The sequence below is a fragment of the Myxine glutinosa genome, unplaced genomic scaffold (assembly GCF_964187855.1).
Source record: "Myxine glutinosa unplaced genomic scaffold, kmMyxGlut1.1 SCAFFOLD_4004, whole genome shotgun sequence".
Classification (NCBI taxonomy): domain Eukaryota; kingdom Metazoa; phylum Chordata; class Myxini; order Myxiniformes; family Myxinidae; genus Myxine; species Myxine glutinosa.
In genome coordinates this window covers 1-17,225 of record NW_027620096.1, presented here as the reverse complement: position 1 = coordinate 17,225, position 17,225 = coordinate 1, and the positions used below count along the sequence as shown (strand labels likewise).

Here is a 17,225-nt window from a genome sequence, read left to right as displayed (position 1 = left end):
AAAACCACTTTTCGCACTTGTGTTAGTGTTGAAAAACCACTTTTCGCACTTGTGTTATTGTTGAAAAACCACTTTTCGCACTTTTGTTGGTGCAGGAAACCACTTTTGCACTTGTATTAGTGTGGAAAAACCACTTTTCGCACTTGTGTTAGTGTTGAAAAACCACTTTTTGCACTTGTGTTAGTGTTGAAAAACCACTTTTCGCACTTGTGTTAGTGTTGAAAAACCACTTTTCGCACTTGTGTTGGTGCAGGAAACCACTTTTGCACTTGTATTAGTGTGGAAAAACCACTTTTCGCACTTGTGTTAGTGTTGAAAAACCACTTTTCGCACTTGTGTTAGTGTTGAAAAACCACTTTTCGCACTTGTGTTGGTGCAGGAAACCACTTTTGCACTTGTATTAGTGTGGAAAACACACTTTTTGCACTTGTGATAGTGTTGAAAAACCACTTTTCGCACTTGTGTTAGTGTTGAAAAACCACTTTTCGCACTTGTGTTGGTGCAGGAAACCACTTTTGCACTTGTATTAGTGTGGAAAAAACACTTTTTGCACTTGTGATTCTGTTGAAAAACCACTTTTCGCACTTGTGTTAGTGTTGAAAAACCACTTTTCGCACTTGTGTTGGTGCAGGAAACCACTTTTGCACTTGTATTAGTGTGGAAAAAACACTTTTCGCACTTGTGTTAGTGTTGAAAAACCACTTTTCGCACTTGTGTTAGTGTTGAAAAACACTTTTTGCACTTGTGTTGGTGCAGGAAACCACTTTTGCACTTGTATTAGTGTGGAAAAAACACTTTTTGCACTTGTGATAGTGTTGAAAAACCACTTTTCGCACTTGTGTTAGTGTTGAAAAACCACTTTTCGCACTTGTGTTGGTGCAGGAAACCACTTTTGCACTTGTATTAGTGTGGTAAAAACACTTTTTGCACTTGTGATAGTGTTGAAAAACCACTTTTCGCACTTGTGTTAGTGTTGAAAAACCACTTTTCGCACTTGTGTTAGTGTTGAAAAACCACTTTTCGCACTTGTGTTGGTGCAGGAAACCACTTTTGCACTTGTATTAGTGTGGAAAAACACTTTTTGCACTTGTGATAGTGTTGAAAAACCACTTTTCGCACTTGTGTTAGTGTTGAAAAACCACTTTTCGCACTTGTGTTGGTGCAGGAAACCACTTTTGCACTTGTATTAGTGTGGAAAAAACACTTTTTGCACTTGTGATACTGTTGAAAAACCACTTTTCGCACTTGTGTTAGTGTTGAAAAACCACTTTTCGCACTTGTGTTGGTGCAGGAAACCACTTTTGCACTTGTATTAGTGTGGAAAAAACACTTTTCGCACTTGTGTTTGTGTTGAAAAACCACTTTTCGCACTTGTGTTAGTGTTGAAAAACCACTTTTCGCACTTGTGTTGGTGCAGGAAACCACTTTTGCACTTGTATTAGTGTGGAAAAAACACTTTTTGCACTTGTGATAGTGTTGAAAAACCACTTTTCGCACTTGTGTTAGTGTTGAAAAACCACTTTTCGCACTTGTGTTGGTGCAGGAAACCACTTTTGCACTTGTATTAGTGTGGTAAAAACACTTTTTGCACTTGTGATAGTGTTGAAAAACCACTTTTCGCACTTGTGTTAGTGTTGAAAAACCACTTTTCGCACTTGTGTTAGTGTTGAAAAACCACTTTTCGCACTTGTGTTGGTGCAGGAAACCACTTTTGCACTTGTATTAGTGTGGAAAAACACTTTTTGCACTTGGGATAGTGTTGAAAAACCACTTTTCGCACTTGTGTTAGTGTTGAAAAACCACTTTTCGCACTTGTGTTGTTGCAGGAAACCACTTTTGCACTTGTATTAGTGTGGAAAAAACACTTTTCGCACTTGTGTTAGTGTTGAAAAACCACTTTTCGCACTTGTGTTAGTGTTGAAAAACCACTTTTCGCACTTGTGTTGGTGCAGGAAACCACTTTTGCACTTGTATTAGTGTGGAAAAAACACTTTTTGCACTTGTGATAGTGTTGAAAAACCACTTTTCGCACTTGTGTTAGTGTTGAAAAACCACTTTTCGCACTTGTGTTGTTGCAGGAAACCACTTTTGCACTTGTATTAGTGTGGAAAAAACACTTTTTGCACTTGTGATAGTGTTGAAAAACCACTTTTCGCACTTGTGTTAGTGTTGAAAAACCACTTTTCGCACTTGTGTTGTTGCAGGAAACCACTTTTGCACTTGTATTAGTGTGGAAAAAACACTTTTTGCACTTGTGATACGGTTGAAAAACCACTTTTCGCACTTGTGTTAGTGTTGAAAAACCACTTTTCGCACTTGTGTTGGTGCAGGAAACCACTTTTGCACTTGTATTAGTGTGGAAAAAACACTTTTCGCACTTGTGTTAGTGTTGAAAAACCACTTTTCGCACTTGTGTTAGTGTTGAAAAACACTTTTTGCACTTGTGTTGGTGCAGGAAACCACTTTTGCACTTGTAGTGGGGGGGCCAATGTAGCAGATTGAAATGCCCGGTGAAATTGCTTGTTAATTTTTGGACACTGGTTGGGCTGTCTTTAGGGATGATATAAGTTCTAGAAAAAATATGTCTCCAATTGTTTCAAGTTCTTTATGGCGGCCATTTTGGATTTTCAAAATGGCGGATGTCAAAAACGTAAAATTCCATTATCTTGGCTTCTAAATGACCTAGAGTTTCGATTCTGGTGTCCAGTTGTACATTTTTGGGGATAGAGAATTGAATGAAACCTTCTTTAATAACCTACAAGGGATAAAAATAGGTTTTTATGGCACAGCCGAACCAGTGTCCAAAATCTAACTTAATGCACATCTATCTTAATTGTTATTTGTTATTTGTATGTTCCAGATTCGTGACCCTGAGCTATGATGGAGCCAAAAAGCAAGAAAACCAAGAAAGAAACTGATTTCACACTTTGCATTCAGTGCCAGGATCCCCAAGGTGCACTAGTGACTGAGCCAGCACTGGGCTCATATGCAAAGTTTCTCCAGTTCATCCAGGAGAGGGGACGATATGGTGATGCCGACTTCAAACAGATCAGCGAACGATTAAGCTGTTTCACTGCCACTGACTTGAGGAACAATAAAGCAAAGTGGCACCGGGCATGTTATGGATCTACATGCAACACTGCTCACCTGGAGCGTGCTAGAGTTCGCCACCAGAAAGCCTGCGAACATGGCGACACCCAGCATCTTCATAAGAGGTGTGGACGTCCTTCTTCTGCACCTGCCGCTGCAAGTACCTCAGGTTCTACGCAAGACGAGACTCTTCGCTTCACACGTTCATCATCAACTCCATTCAACAGAGACCTTTGTTTCTTCTGTCAAGAGGTCACTAAGGAAAGTGTACATGTTGTATGCACGTTCAACGCAGGTAAACAGCTGAAGAAAGCTGTTGAAGAAGGCAGCAACCACAAGTGGAAAGTTCAGCTGAGTGCTGCCATCAGTGCACATGATGCTCATGCGATCGACGTCAAGTATCATCTCCCATGCTGGGTGCAGAATGTCCAACGTGCTCCCAAGAGTGGGACATCAAGTGATGACAAAGAACACATACTGCAAGAAACTAATGTTATCAAAATAGCCGCAGACATTGAGTTTGTCAGCCTTGTTCGCTCTCTACTCCAAGCTGGTGAAATTCTCAACATGTCTGACCTGAAGTCGGTTTACTCCAGGATTCTTGACAATAATGGTGTGCACAATGTCCCATCACCTACTACCCAAGGCATGAAGGAGAAAATCAACTCTCACATTGATGACGTTCACTTCATGAAACCAAAACGTCGAAACGAGTCAGACTGTGTATTCTCCACTGCCGTGCGTGATGCAGCTGTCGAAGATGCAATGACGAAGACAAATGAAAAAAACATCGAACAACTGTTTGAGAGTGCCTCTGTTCTCCGCAGTGCCATTGCTTGTCAGAACAAGCACCCATGGCAATTTGAAGGAGAAATGAACACTGATGATGCTGAAAAGCATGTACCCAAAGTACTCTATGCTTTCCTCCGCTGGCTACTGGAAGGACCAGCCACGAGCATTGAGCCAGAGACTATGCGCTCAGCCACTATTCATCGAGATGTTATAACCATCAGTCAGAACATCATGTACGGCTACAAGTCAAAACGCCAAGTCACGTACAAGCCCAAAGAGCCAGATGCACCATTCCGCCATCGCTTAGAATGGCCACAGCAGCTTGCCGTTGCCATTGTAGTCCATCAGTCCACCAGAAACGAGAAGCTTCTGGATTTCCTGCATGGGTTCGGTCTGTCTGTTGATTATAGTCGGATCTTGCGGTTGGAGACACAGCTGGCCAACTCAGTCATAGAGTCTACGACAGAACAGGGTGTATACTTTCCAAGAACCATGCGCATAGGGACGTTTGTCTTCTTTGCAGTGGACAACAGTGACTTCAATGAAGACACACCTGATGGGAAGCGGACACTCCATGCTACAGCCTGGGCACTCTACCAACGACGGGAACATGCACCCTCCACAGATGAACATAGAACACTGACACTACATGACCGAAAGGCCAGACACCGCTCACTCAAGGTTCTGACTGCTCCAGACTTTGTTCCTTGCCAAGCACCAAACAAACAATCTGCCACAGGTACCACGTATAGCTTCAAGACACGGTCAAACCCAGATGTCACCAAGCCGTACTCTGCGACGGACACAGTGTGGCTACTTTCACGCACAATCATGCGAACAGCTGAAGCTGAGGACGTACAAGACGACATCATCCCACCAGATGACCAGCTGCAAGCTGCAGAACCCCAGCATGCTGACCCTGTTGGGTCACTCGTCCACGATCCAAAACAACCACCTGGCAGTAGGATCAAGCATCACGATATCCCAACTTGGACAGCCTACAACTCACTGCTCTCCTCTTCGAAGCCTCTGACAGAGGTCAACGCCCTGCCATTGGTAGCAGCACCAGCCCATGAATGGCAAACACTGATAACAGTCTTTAAACAGACACAGCAAATCAACTGCATGGTCATGGGTCCCGATAGGAAGACAGTGATCACCTTAGACATGGCCCTGTATGAGCGAGCCAAACAGCTGGAGATGACCAGAGATGACTGCAAAGGCAAGTGGGTACTGCGACTAGGGGAGATGCACACTGTGATGGCTGCACTGAGGGCTGCTGGGAATGCCATAGAGGACAGTGGTCTTGACGAGGCTTGGTCTGAGGCTGATATCTATGGCCCAACAACGACCAGACAAATACTGGAAGCCAAGCACATGAAGAGGGCTTTGGAGGCCCACATCACCACTGTCCAAGCCCTCTTCGACCTCTATGTGGACGAATTCTTCCAAGAGCATCCCCATCTGAGGGGCCCATGTACCCAGTCAGCACAACAGGTTGCCCAGAGCTGTCATCTACACAACCGAGAGGAGATGACAAGCGCGCAGAACAACATGCTAGCTGTCCTCGAGTCAAACGAAGTCCTGGAGGCCATGGCAAAGTTTGATGAGAGGAAAGAAGCCAAGAGTCCACTGTTCAAGTTTGTGCGACGCTACATGCGGATGATAATGCTGATATACACATTCATCCGTGCCACCCGTGATGGACAATTTGAGCTTCACCTGTCTTCACTGGATGAGATGTGCATATACTTCTTTGCACATGACAAACAGAAATATGCCAGGCTGACTCCCCGGTACCTTGCAGAGATGAAGGCCCTGAAGATGACAGATCCAGGGATCTACCAAGAGTTCATGGATGGGAACTTCAGTGTCCATAAGAATGAAATCCCCTTCTGTGCTGTAGGTGTGGACCATGCACTGGAGCACATCAACAGGATCATGAAGGTGACAGGGGGTATTGTGGGCATTACCCAGAATGCCAGTGCCCGCGAAAGGTTCTTTCTGACAGCACCAGAGCTGAGTAGGCTTGCTGAAGAAGCCCGTCAGATGGCTGGCTCACAATCAGCTACACGCAAGGAGCACCACGACCTATCAACCACAGTCTGGGCTCGGCAGGAAGACAGCATTCGTCGACTGAAGAATGTGATCAGAGAGTCCATGAATCCCATGACGCATGAGGGTGAAGACCTGACGACTATCATCACCAAGGTGGTGATGCCAGCTGAAGTACAGAAGGATGTCTGCAACCAAGATGAGATTGGTCAGAAAGCGTATAACACGTTTGTTGCAGAGCGCATCAACACAAATGAAATCAACCTTTGGGCCAGAATGGGAAAGGTCAAACTGAAGATGTGGAAGAGTGCCAGGAAAGCTGTGAAGCACAAACTGGCAGACAAGGTTGTAGAGCTGAAAGACGACAGGTCACTGTTTGCGCGCATGCTGATCGTGGCCCGCTCACGACCAGAGATCAACTTGAAGGATGCCATAGGTCAATATGAATTCACCGCGCTTCCACGAACCCTCTTTGCAATGGCTGGGACACTACTACCATGCACAGACAAAAGCAAGCTCATGGGCATCCGAGAAGATCTACCCAAGAAGTCAACTGGCACTGGTCAGCAGCCAGACGACGACAATCCTGAACATACTCCACCCCCTCCCAAGAAGGTGACTGTCATAGACGGCATGGCATTAGTGCAAGCAATGGGTAAGCCACAATGGGTCAAAACATGTGCCCAGTGGGCTGGCCATTTCAATGCAACACTGGACTGCAAGACCAACGGGTATGATGAAGTCCACCTCGTGTTTGACCGATATGATCTGCCAAATTCACTGAAAGAGGCCACACGGGAGAGGCGCCAAGGTGGCAAGCCGCCCACTGCTTACCACGTTCAAGACAGCACCCCGATTGGGAAACTGACAGCAAAACAGTTCCTGTCGCACACCAACACCAAAGATGAGCTAACTGTCTATCTGGCAAAGAAAGCTCTGTGTCACTTTGAGGGGACTACCAAGGTCTTCATCGTCACTTCAAGGCAGGATGTCTTCTCCAACTGCATGGATGTACAGCATCTCCGTAGCTCCCAGGAGGAGGCTGATACGAGGATCTTTCTTCACAGTCTAGATGCCGTCCGAAGAGGTGCAACACAGCTGTACATTCAGTCACCTGATACTGATGTATTCATCCTAGCACTCCACCGGTACCATGAACTATGCAAAGACACATACTTCATCACGGGTGTGGGGAACAAGAAGAGGCAAATCTCACTGGAACCAATAGTACATGAACTTGGTGTCAGGAAGGCTGCAGCCCTACCAGGATTCCATGCATTCACGGGAGCAGACCAGACTGGTCGGTTTGCCGGCAAGGGAAAGCTCACATGTTGGCAAGCCCTCAATAGGTGCTCTGTTGAGGTGGTATCTGCGTTTCATGACCTTGGGGCCTCTGAGGAGCTGAGAGCTGACACAGAAAGTGACATTGAGGCATTTGTATGCCAGCTGTATGAGCCTCGTACTACAGTTGTGGATGTGGGCAAGCTGAGGTGGAGACTGTTTACCAAGAAACAGCTAGAGGCACAGAAGCTGCCACCAACACGGGGAGCTTTACATGAAGCCATTGCTCGTGCACATTTCCAGGCCATGGTGTGGCATCAGGCTGATGTACCGGACCCCCAGCTTCCACAACCAACAGAACATGGATGGAGAGCAGAAGGAGATCAGCTGGTGCCCATCACAACCAAGGACCCTCCAGCCCCAGCTGCCATCACACATCTAATCAAATGTAACTGCAAGAAGACCCAATGCATGTCTCACTGCTCATGCAGGTCTCAGCATCTCAACTGTTCTGAGATGTGTATGTGTGGGGCAGATGAAGAGGTGTGTGGTAACACGGGTCAGGAGCGCCCCATGGGAATCGATAACACTGATGATGAGGAGGATGGAGATCCTTCAATGTAACAATGAACACTGCCAACTAAAAATATTGCACAAAGACATTATAAGTGTACATTTGAACACTAAAGTCCAGCCTTTATGTGATTTAGAAGTGAAAATGATGGAAAAAAATATATATATGTGTTGGCATAAGTGCGTGAAAATCCAAGATGGCTGCCATAAGAACCCTTTTGATCATATGTAGGTGTATAAATGTGTGTTTATTGGATTAAGTATCCGCAAATATGTACATTTGGACACCAAAATTAACACTCTAGGTCATTTAGAAGCCAAGATAATGACAATTTCGGTTTTCAACAAACGCCATTTTGATAATCCAAAATGGCCGCTATAAAGAACTTGAAAAAAATGGAGACATATTTTTTCTACAACTTCTATCATCCCTAAAGACAACCCAACCAGTGTCCACAAATTAACATTTGAATTCAACGGGAAAACATTGGCCCCCCCACTATTGTATTAGTGTGGAAAAAACACTTTTTGCACTTGTGATAGTGTTGAAAAACCACTTTTCGCACTTGTGTTAGTGTTGAAAAACCACTTTTCGCACTTGTGTTAGTGTTGAAAAACCACTTTTCACACTTGTGTTGGTGCAGGAAACCACTTTTGCACTTGTATTAGTGTGGAAAAAACACTTTTTGCACTTGTGATAGTGTTGAAAAACCACTTTTCGCACTTGTGTTAGTGTTGAAAACCACTTTTCGCACTTGTGTTGGTGCAGGAAACCACTTTTGCACTTTTATTAGTGTGGAAAAAACACTTTTTGCACTTGTGATAGTGTTGAAAAACCACTTTTCGCACTTGTGATAGTGTTGAAAAACCACTTTTCGCACTTGTGTTGGTGCAGGAAACCACTTTTGCACTTGTATTAGTGTGGAAAAAACACTTTTTGCACTTGTGATAGTGTTGAAAAACCACTTTTCGCACTTGTGTTAGTGTTGAAAAACCACTTTTCGCACTTTTGTTGGTGCAGGAAACCACTTTTGTACTTGTATTAGTGTAGGAAAAGCACTTTTCGCACTTGTGTTAGTGTTGAAAAACCACTTTTCGCACTTGTGTTATTGTTGAAAAACCACTTTTCGCACTTGTGTTCGTGCAGGAAACCACTTTTGCACTTGTATTAGTGTGGAAAAAACACTTTTCGCACTTGTGTTAGTGTTGAAAAACCACTTTTCGCACTTGTGCTAGTGTTGAAAAACCACTTTTCGCACTTGTGTTGGTGCAGGAAACCACTTTTGCACTTGTATTAGTGTGGAAAACACACTTTTTGCACTTGTGATAGTGTTGAAAAACCACTTTTCGCACTTGTGTTAGTGTTGAAAAACCACTTTTCGCACTTGTGTTGGTGCAGGAAACCACTTTTGCACTTGTATTAGTGTGGAAAAACCACTTTTCGCACTTGTGTTAGTGTTGAAAAACCACTTTTCGCACTTGTGTTAGTGTTGAAAAACCACTTTTCGCACTTGTGTTGGTGCAGGAAACCACTTTTGCACTTGTATTAGTGTGGAAAAAACACTTTTTGCACTTGTGATAGTGTTTAAAAACCACTTTTCGCACTTGTGTTAGTGTTGAAAAACCACTTTTCGCACTTGTGTTAGTGTTGAAAAACCACTTTTCGCACTTGTGTTGGTGCAGGAAACCACTTTTGCACTTGTATTAGTGTGGAAAAAACACTTTTTGCACTTGTGATAGTGTTGAAAAACCACTTTTCGCACTTGTGTTAGTGTTGAAAAACCACTTTTCGCACTTGTGTTAGTGTTGAAAAACCACTTTTCGCACTTGTGTTGGTGCAGGAAACCACTTTTGCACTTGTATTAGTGTGGAAAAAACACTTTTTGCACTTGTGATAGTGTTGAAAAACCACTTTTCGCACTTGTGTTAGTGTTGAAAAACCACTTTTCGCACTTGTGTTGGTGCAGGAAACCACTTTTGCACTTGTATTAGTGTGGAAAAAACACTTTTTGCACTTGTGATAGTGTTGAAAAACCACTTTTCGCACTTGTGTTAGTGTTGAAAAACCACTTTTCGCACTTGTGTTAGTGTTGAAAAACCACTTTTCACACTTGTGTTGGTGCAGGAAACCACTTTTGCACTTGTATTAGTGTGGAAAAAACACTTTTTGCACTTGTGATAGTGTTGAAAAACCACTTTTCGCACTTGTGTTAGTGTTGAAAACCACTTTTCGCACTTGTGTTGGTGCAGGAAACCACTTTTGCACTTTTATTAGTGTGGAAAAAACACTTTTTGCACTTGTGATAGTGTTGAAAAACCACTTTTCGCACTTGTGATAGTGTTGAAAAACCACTTTTCGCACTTGTGTTGGTGCAGGAAACCACTTTTGCACTTGTATTAGTGTGGAAAAAACACTTTTTGCACTTGTGATAGTGTTGAAAAACCACTTTTCGCACTTGTGTTAGTGTTGAAAAACCACTTTTCGCACTTTTGTTGGTGCAGGAAACCACTTTTGTACTTGTATTAGTGTAGGAAAAGCACTTTTCGCACTTGTGTTAGTGTTGAAAAACCACTTTTCGCACTTGTGTTATTGTTGAAAAACCACTTTTCGCACTTGTGTTCGTGCAGGAAACCACTTTTGCACTTGTATTAGTGTGGAAAAAAAAATTTTTCGCACTTGTGTTAGTGTTGAAAAACCACTTTTCGCACTTGTGCTAGTGTTGAAAAACCACTTTTCGCACTTGTGTTGGTGCAGGAAACCACTTTTGCACTTGTATTAGTGTGGAAAACACACTTTTTGCACTTGTGATAGTGTTGAAAAACCACTTTTCGCACTTGTGTTAGTGTTGAAAAACCACTTTTCGCACTTGTGTTGGTGCAGGAAACCACTTTTGCACTTGTATTAGTGTGGAAAAACCACTTTTCGCACTTGTGTTAGTGTTGAAAAACCACTTTTCGCACTTGTGTTAGTGTTGAAAAACCACTTTTCGCACTTGTGTTGGTGCAGGAAACCACTTTTGCACTTGTATTAGTGTGGAAAAAACACTTTTTGCACTTGTGATAGTGTTTAAAAACCACTTTTCGCACTTGTGTTAGTGTTGAAAAACCACTTTTCGCACTTGTGTTAGTGTTGAAAAACCACTTTTCGCACTTGTGTTGGTGCAGGAAACCACTTTTGCACTTGTATTAGTGTGGAAAAAACACTTTTTGCACTTGTGATAGTGTTGAAAAACCACTTTTCGCACTTGTGTTAGTGTTGAAAAACCACTTTTCGCACTTGTGTTAGTGTTGAAAAACCACTTTTCGCACTTGTGTTGGTGCAGGAAACCACTTTTGCACTTGTATTAGTGTGGAAAAAACACTTTTTGCACTTGTGATAGTGTTGAAAAACCACTTTTCGCACTTGTGTTAGTGTTGAAAAACCACTTTTCGCACTTGTGTTGGTGCAGGAAACCACTTTTGCACTTGTATTAGTGTGGAAAAAACACTTTTTGCACTTGTGATAGTGTTGAAAAACCACTTTTCGCACTTGTGTTAGTGTTGAAAAACCACTTTTCGCACTTTTGTTGGTGCAGGAAACCACTTTTGTACTTGTAGTAGTGTAGGAAAAGCACTTTTCGCACTTGTGTTAGTGTTGAAAAACCACTTTTCGCACTTGTGTTATTGTTGAAAAACCACTTTTCGCACTTGTGTTCGTGCAGGAAACCACTTTTGCACTTGTATTAGTGTGGAAAAAACACTTTTCGCACTTGTGTTAGTGTTGAAAAACCACTTTTCGCACTTGTGCTAGTGTTGAAAAACCACTTTTCGCACTTGTGTTGGTGCAGGAAACCACTTTTGCACTTGTATTAGTGTGGAAAACACACTTTTTGCACTTGTGATAGTGTTGAAAAACCACTTTTCGCACTTGTGTTAGTGTTGAAAAACCACTTTTCGCACTTGTGTTGGTGCAGGAAACCACTTTTGCACTTGTATTAGTGTGGAAAAACCACTTTTCGCACTTGTGTTAGTGTTGAAAAACCACTTTTCGCACTTGTGTTAGTGTTGAAAAACCACTTTTCGCACTTGTGTTGGTGCAGGAAACCACTTTTGCACTTGTATTAGTGTGGAAAAAACACTTTTTGCACTTGTGATAGTGTTTAAAAACCACTTTTCGCACTTGTGTTAGTGTTGAAAAACCACTTTTCGCACTTGTGTTAGTGTTGAAAAACCACTTTTCGCACTTGTGTTGGTGCAGGAAACCACTTTTGCACTTGTATTAGTGTGGAAAAAACACTTTTTGCACTTGTGATAGTGTTGAAAAACCACTTTTCGCACTTGTGTTAGTGTTGAAAAACCACTTTTCGCACTTGTGTTAGTGTTGAAAAACCACTTTTCGCACTTGTGTTGGTGCAGGAAACCACTTTTGCACTTGTATTAGTGTGGAAAAAACACTTTTTGCACTTGTGATAGTGTTGAAAAACCACTTTTCGCACTTGTGTTAGTGTTGAAAAACCACTTTTCGCACTTGTGTTGGTGCAGGAAACCACTTTTGCACTTGTATTAGTGTGGAAAAAACACTTTTTGCACTTGTGATAGTGTTGAAAAACCACTTTTCGCACTTGTGTTAGTGTTGAAAAACCACTTTTCGCACTTGTGTTAGTGTTGAAAAACCATTTTCGCACTTGTGTTGGTGCAGGAAACCACTTTTGCACTTGTATTAGTGTGGAAAAACTACTTTTCGCACTTGTGTTAGTGTTGAAAAACCACTTTTCGCACTTGTGTTAGTGTTGAAAAACCACTTTTCGCACTTGTGTTAGTGTTGAAAAACAACTTTTCGCACTTGTGTTGGTGCAGGAAACCACTTTTGCACTTGTATTAGTGTGGAAAAACCACTTTTCGCACTTGTGTTAGTGTTGAAAAACCACTTTTCGCACTTGTGTTGGTGCAGGAAACCACTTTTTTACTTGTATTAGTGTGGTAAAAACACTTTTTGCACTTGTGATAGTGTTGAAAAACCACTTTTCGCACTTGTGTTAGTGTTGAAAAACCACTTTTCGCACTTGTGTTGGTGCAGGAAACCACTTTTGCACTTGTATTAGTGTGGAAAAACCACTTTTCGCACTTGTGTTAGTGTTGAAAAACCACTTTTCGCACTTGTGTTATTGTTGAAAAACCACTTTTCGCACTTTTGTTGGTGCAGGAAACCACTTTTGCACTTGTATTAGTGTGGAAAAACCACTTTTCGCACTTGTGTTAGTGTTGAAAAACCACTTTTTGCACTTGTGTTAGTGTTGAAAAACCACTTTTCGCACTTGTGTTAGTGTTGAAAAACCACTTTTCGCACTTGTGTTGGTGCAGGAAACCACTTTTGCACTTGTATTAGTGTGGAAAAACCACTTTTCGCACTTGTGTTAGTGTTGAAAAACCACTTTTCGCACTTGTGTTAGTGTTGAAAAACCACTTTTCGCACTTGTGTTGGTGCAGGAAACCACTTTTGCACTTGTATTAGTGTGGAAAACACACTTTTTGCACTTGTGATAGTGTTGAAAAACCACTTTTCGCACTTGTGTTAGTGTTGAAAAACCACTTTTCGCACTTGTGTTGGTGCAGGAAACCACTTTTGCACTTGTATTAGTGTGGAAAAAACACTTTTTGCACTTGTGATTCTGTTGAAAAACCACTTTTCGCACTTGTGTTAGTGTTGAAAAACCACTTTTCGCACTTGTGTTGGTGCAGGAAACCACTTTTGCACTTGTATTAGTGTGGAAAAACCACTTTTCGCACTTGTGTTAGTGTTGAAAAACCACTTTTCGCACTTGTGTTAGTGTTGAAAAACACTTTTTGCACTTGTGTTGGTGCAGGAAACCACTTTTGCACTTGTATTAGTGTGGAAAAAACACTTTTTGCACTTGTGATAGTGTTGAAAAACCACTTTTCGCACTTGTGTTAGTGTTGAAAAACCACTTTTCGCACTTGTGTTGGTGCAGGAAACCACTTTTGCACTTGTATTAGTGTGGTAAAAACACTTTTTGCACTTGTGATAGTGTTGAAAAACCACTTTTCGCACTTGTGTTAGTGTTGAAAAACCACTTTTCGCACTTGTGTTAGTGTTGAAAAACCACTTTTCGCACTTGTGTTGGTGCAGGAAACCACTTTTGCACTTGTATTAGTGTGGAAAAACACTTTTTGCACTTGTGATAGTGTTGAAAAACCACTTTTCGCACTTGTGTTAGTGTTGAAAAACCACTTTTCGCACTTGTGTTGGTGCAGGAAACCACTTTTGCACTTGTATTAGTGTGGAAAAAACACTTTTTGCACTTGTGATACTGTTGAAAAACCACTTTTCGCACTTGTGTTAGTGTTGAAAAACCACTTTTCGCACTTGTGTTGGTGCAGGAAACCACTTTTGCACTTGTATTAGTGTGGAAAAAACACTTTTCGCACTTGTGTTTGTGTTGAAAAACCACTTTTCGCACTTGTGTTAGTGTTGAAAAACCACTTTTCGCACTTGTGTTGGTGCAGGAAACCACTTTTGCACTTGTATTAGTGTGGAAAAAACACTTTTTGCACTTGTGATAGTGTTGAAAAACCACTTTTCGCACTTGTGTTAGTGTTGAAAAACCACTTTTCGCACTTGTGTTGGTGCAGGAAACCACTTTTGCACTTGTATTAGTGTGGTAAAAACACTTTTTGCACTTGTGATAGTGTTGAAAAACCACTTTTCGCACTTGTGTTAGTGTTGAAAAACCACTTTTCGCACTTGTGTTAGTGTTGAAAAACCACTTTTCGCACTTGTGTTGGTGCAGGAAACCACTTTTGCACTTGTATTAGTGTGGAAAAACACTTTTTGCACTTGGGATAGTGTTGAAAAACCACTTTTCGCACTTGTGTTAGTGTTGAAAAACCACTTTTCGCACTTGTGTTGTTGCAGGAAACCACTTTTGCACTTGTATTAGTGTGGAAAAAACACTTTTCGCACTTGTGTTAGTGTTGAAAAACCACTTTTCGCACTTGTGTTAGTGTTGAAAAACCACTTTTCGCACTTGTGTTGGTGCAGGAAACCACTTTTGCACTTGTATTAGTGTGGAAAAAACACTTTTTGCACTTGTGATAGTGTTGAAAAACCACTTTTCGCACTTGTGTTAGTGTTGAAAAACCACTTTTCGCACTTGTGTTGTTGCAGGAAACCACTTTTGCACTTGTATTAGTGTGGAAAAAACACTTTTTGCACTTGTGATAGTGTTGAAAAACCACTTTTCGCACTTGTGTTAGTGTTGAAAAACCACTTTTCGCACTTGTGTTGTTGCAGGAAACCACTTTTGCACTTGTATTAGTGTGGAAAAAACACTTTTTGCACTTGTGATACTGTTGAAAAACCACTTTTCGCACTTGTGTTAGTGTTGAAAAACCACTTTTCGCACTTGTGTTGGTGCAGGAAACCACTTTTGCACTTGTATTAGTGTGGAAAAAACACTTTTCGCACTTGTGTTAGTGTTGAAAAACCACTTTTCGCACTTGTGTTAGTGTTGAAAAACACTTTTTGCACTTGTGTTGGTGCAGGAAACCACTTTTGCACTTGTAGTGGGGGGGCCAATGTAGCAGATTGAAATGCCCGGTGAAATTGCTTGTTAATTTTTGGACACTGGTTGGGCTGTCTTTAGGGATGATATAAGTTCTAGAAAAAATATGTCTCCAATTGTTTCAAGTTCTTTATGGCGGCCATTTTGGATTTTCAAAATGGCGGATGTCAAAAACGTAAAATTCCATTATCTTGGCTTCTAAATGACCTAGAGTTTCGATTCTGGTGTCCAGTTGTACATTTTTGGGGATAGAGAATTGAATGAAACCTTCTTTAATAACCTACAAGGGATAAAAATAGGTTTTTATGGCACAGCCGAACCAGTGTCCAAAATCTAACTTAATGCACATCTATCTTAATTGTTATTTGTTATTTGTATGTTCCAGATTCGTGACCCTGAGCTATGATGGAGCCAAAAAGCAAGAAAACCAAGAAAGAAACTGATTTCACACTTTGCATTCAGTGCCAGGATCCCCAAGGTGCACTAGTGACTGAGCCAGCACTGGGCTCATATGCAAAGTTTCTCCAGTTCATCCAGGAGAGGGGACGATATGGTGATGCCGACTTCAAACAGATCAGCGAACGATTAAGCTGTTTCACTGCCACTGACTTGAGGAACAATAAAGCAAAGTGGCACCGGGCATGTTATGGATCTACATGCAACACTGCTCACCTGGAGCGTGCTAGAGTTCGCCACCAGAAAGCCTGCGAACATGGCGACACCCAGCATCTTCATAAGAGGTGTGGACGTCCTTCTTCTGCACCTGCCGCTGCAAGTACCTCAGGTTCTACGCAAGACGAGACTCTTCGCTTCACACGTTCATCATCAACTCCATTCAACAGAGACCTTTGTTTCTTCTGTCAAGAGGTCACTAAGGAAAGTGTACATGTTGTATGCACGTTCAACGCAGGTAAACAGCTGAAGAAAGCTGTTGAAGAAGGCAGCAACCACAAGTGGAAAGTTCAGCTGAGTGCTGCCATCAGTGCACATGATGCTCATGCGATCGACGTCAAGTATCATCTCCCATGCTGGGTGCAGAATGTCCAACGTGCTCCCAAGAGTGGGACATCAAGTGATGACAAAGAACACATACTGCAAGAAACTAATGTTATCAAAATAGCCGCAGACATTGAGTTTGTCAGCCTTGTTCGCTCTCTACTCCAAGCTGGTGAAATTCTCAACATGTCTGACCTGAAGTCGGTTTACTCCAGGATTCTTGACAATAATGGTGTGCACAATGTCCCATCACCTACTACCCAAGGCATGAAGGAGAAAATCAACTCTCACATTGATGACGTTCACTTCATGAAACCAAAACGTCGAAACGAGTCAGACTGTGTATTCTCCACTGCCGTGCGTGATGCAGCTGTCGAAGATGCAATGACGAAGACAAATGAAAAAAACATCGAACAACTGTTTGAGAGTGCCTCTGTTCTCCGCAGTGCCATTGCTTGTCAGAACAAGCACCCATGGCAATTTGAAGGAGAAATGAACACTGATGATGCTGAAAAGCATGTACCCAAAGTACTCTATGCTTTCCTCCGCTGGCTACTGGAAGGACCAGCCACGAGCATTGAGCCAGAGACTATGCGCTCAGCCACTATTCATCGAGATGTTATAACCATCAGTCAGAACATCATGTACGGCTACAAGTCAAAACGCCAAGTCACGTACAAGCCCAAAGAGCCAGATGCACCATTCCGCCATCGCTTAGAATGGCCACAGCAGCTTGCCGTTGCCATTGTAGTCCATCAGTCCACCAGAAACGAGAAGCTTCTGGATTTCCTGCATGGGTTCGGTCTGTCTGTTGATTATAGTCGGATCTTGCGGTTGGAGACACAGCTGGCCAACTCAGTCATAGAGTCTACGACA

General features: G+C 42.3%; 1 protein-coding gene across 1 annotated transcript; it reads left to right on the top strand.

Annotated features, from left to right (window-relative positions):
• Positions 1-6,660: 6,660 nt before the first annotated feature.
• LOC144889458 (uncharacterized) lies at positions 6,661-15,766 on the top strand (the record flags this gene model as incomplete). Its single annotated transcript, XM_078769683.1, has 2 exons — positions 6,661-7,761; positions 15,739-15,766. Coding segments are annotated over 2 exons (1,122 nt in total), but the record flags the coding sequence as incomplete, so codon positions are not given.
• Between the last annotated feature and the right edge of the window lie 1,459 nt (positions 15,767-17,225).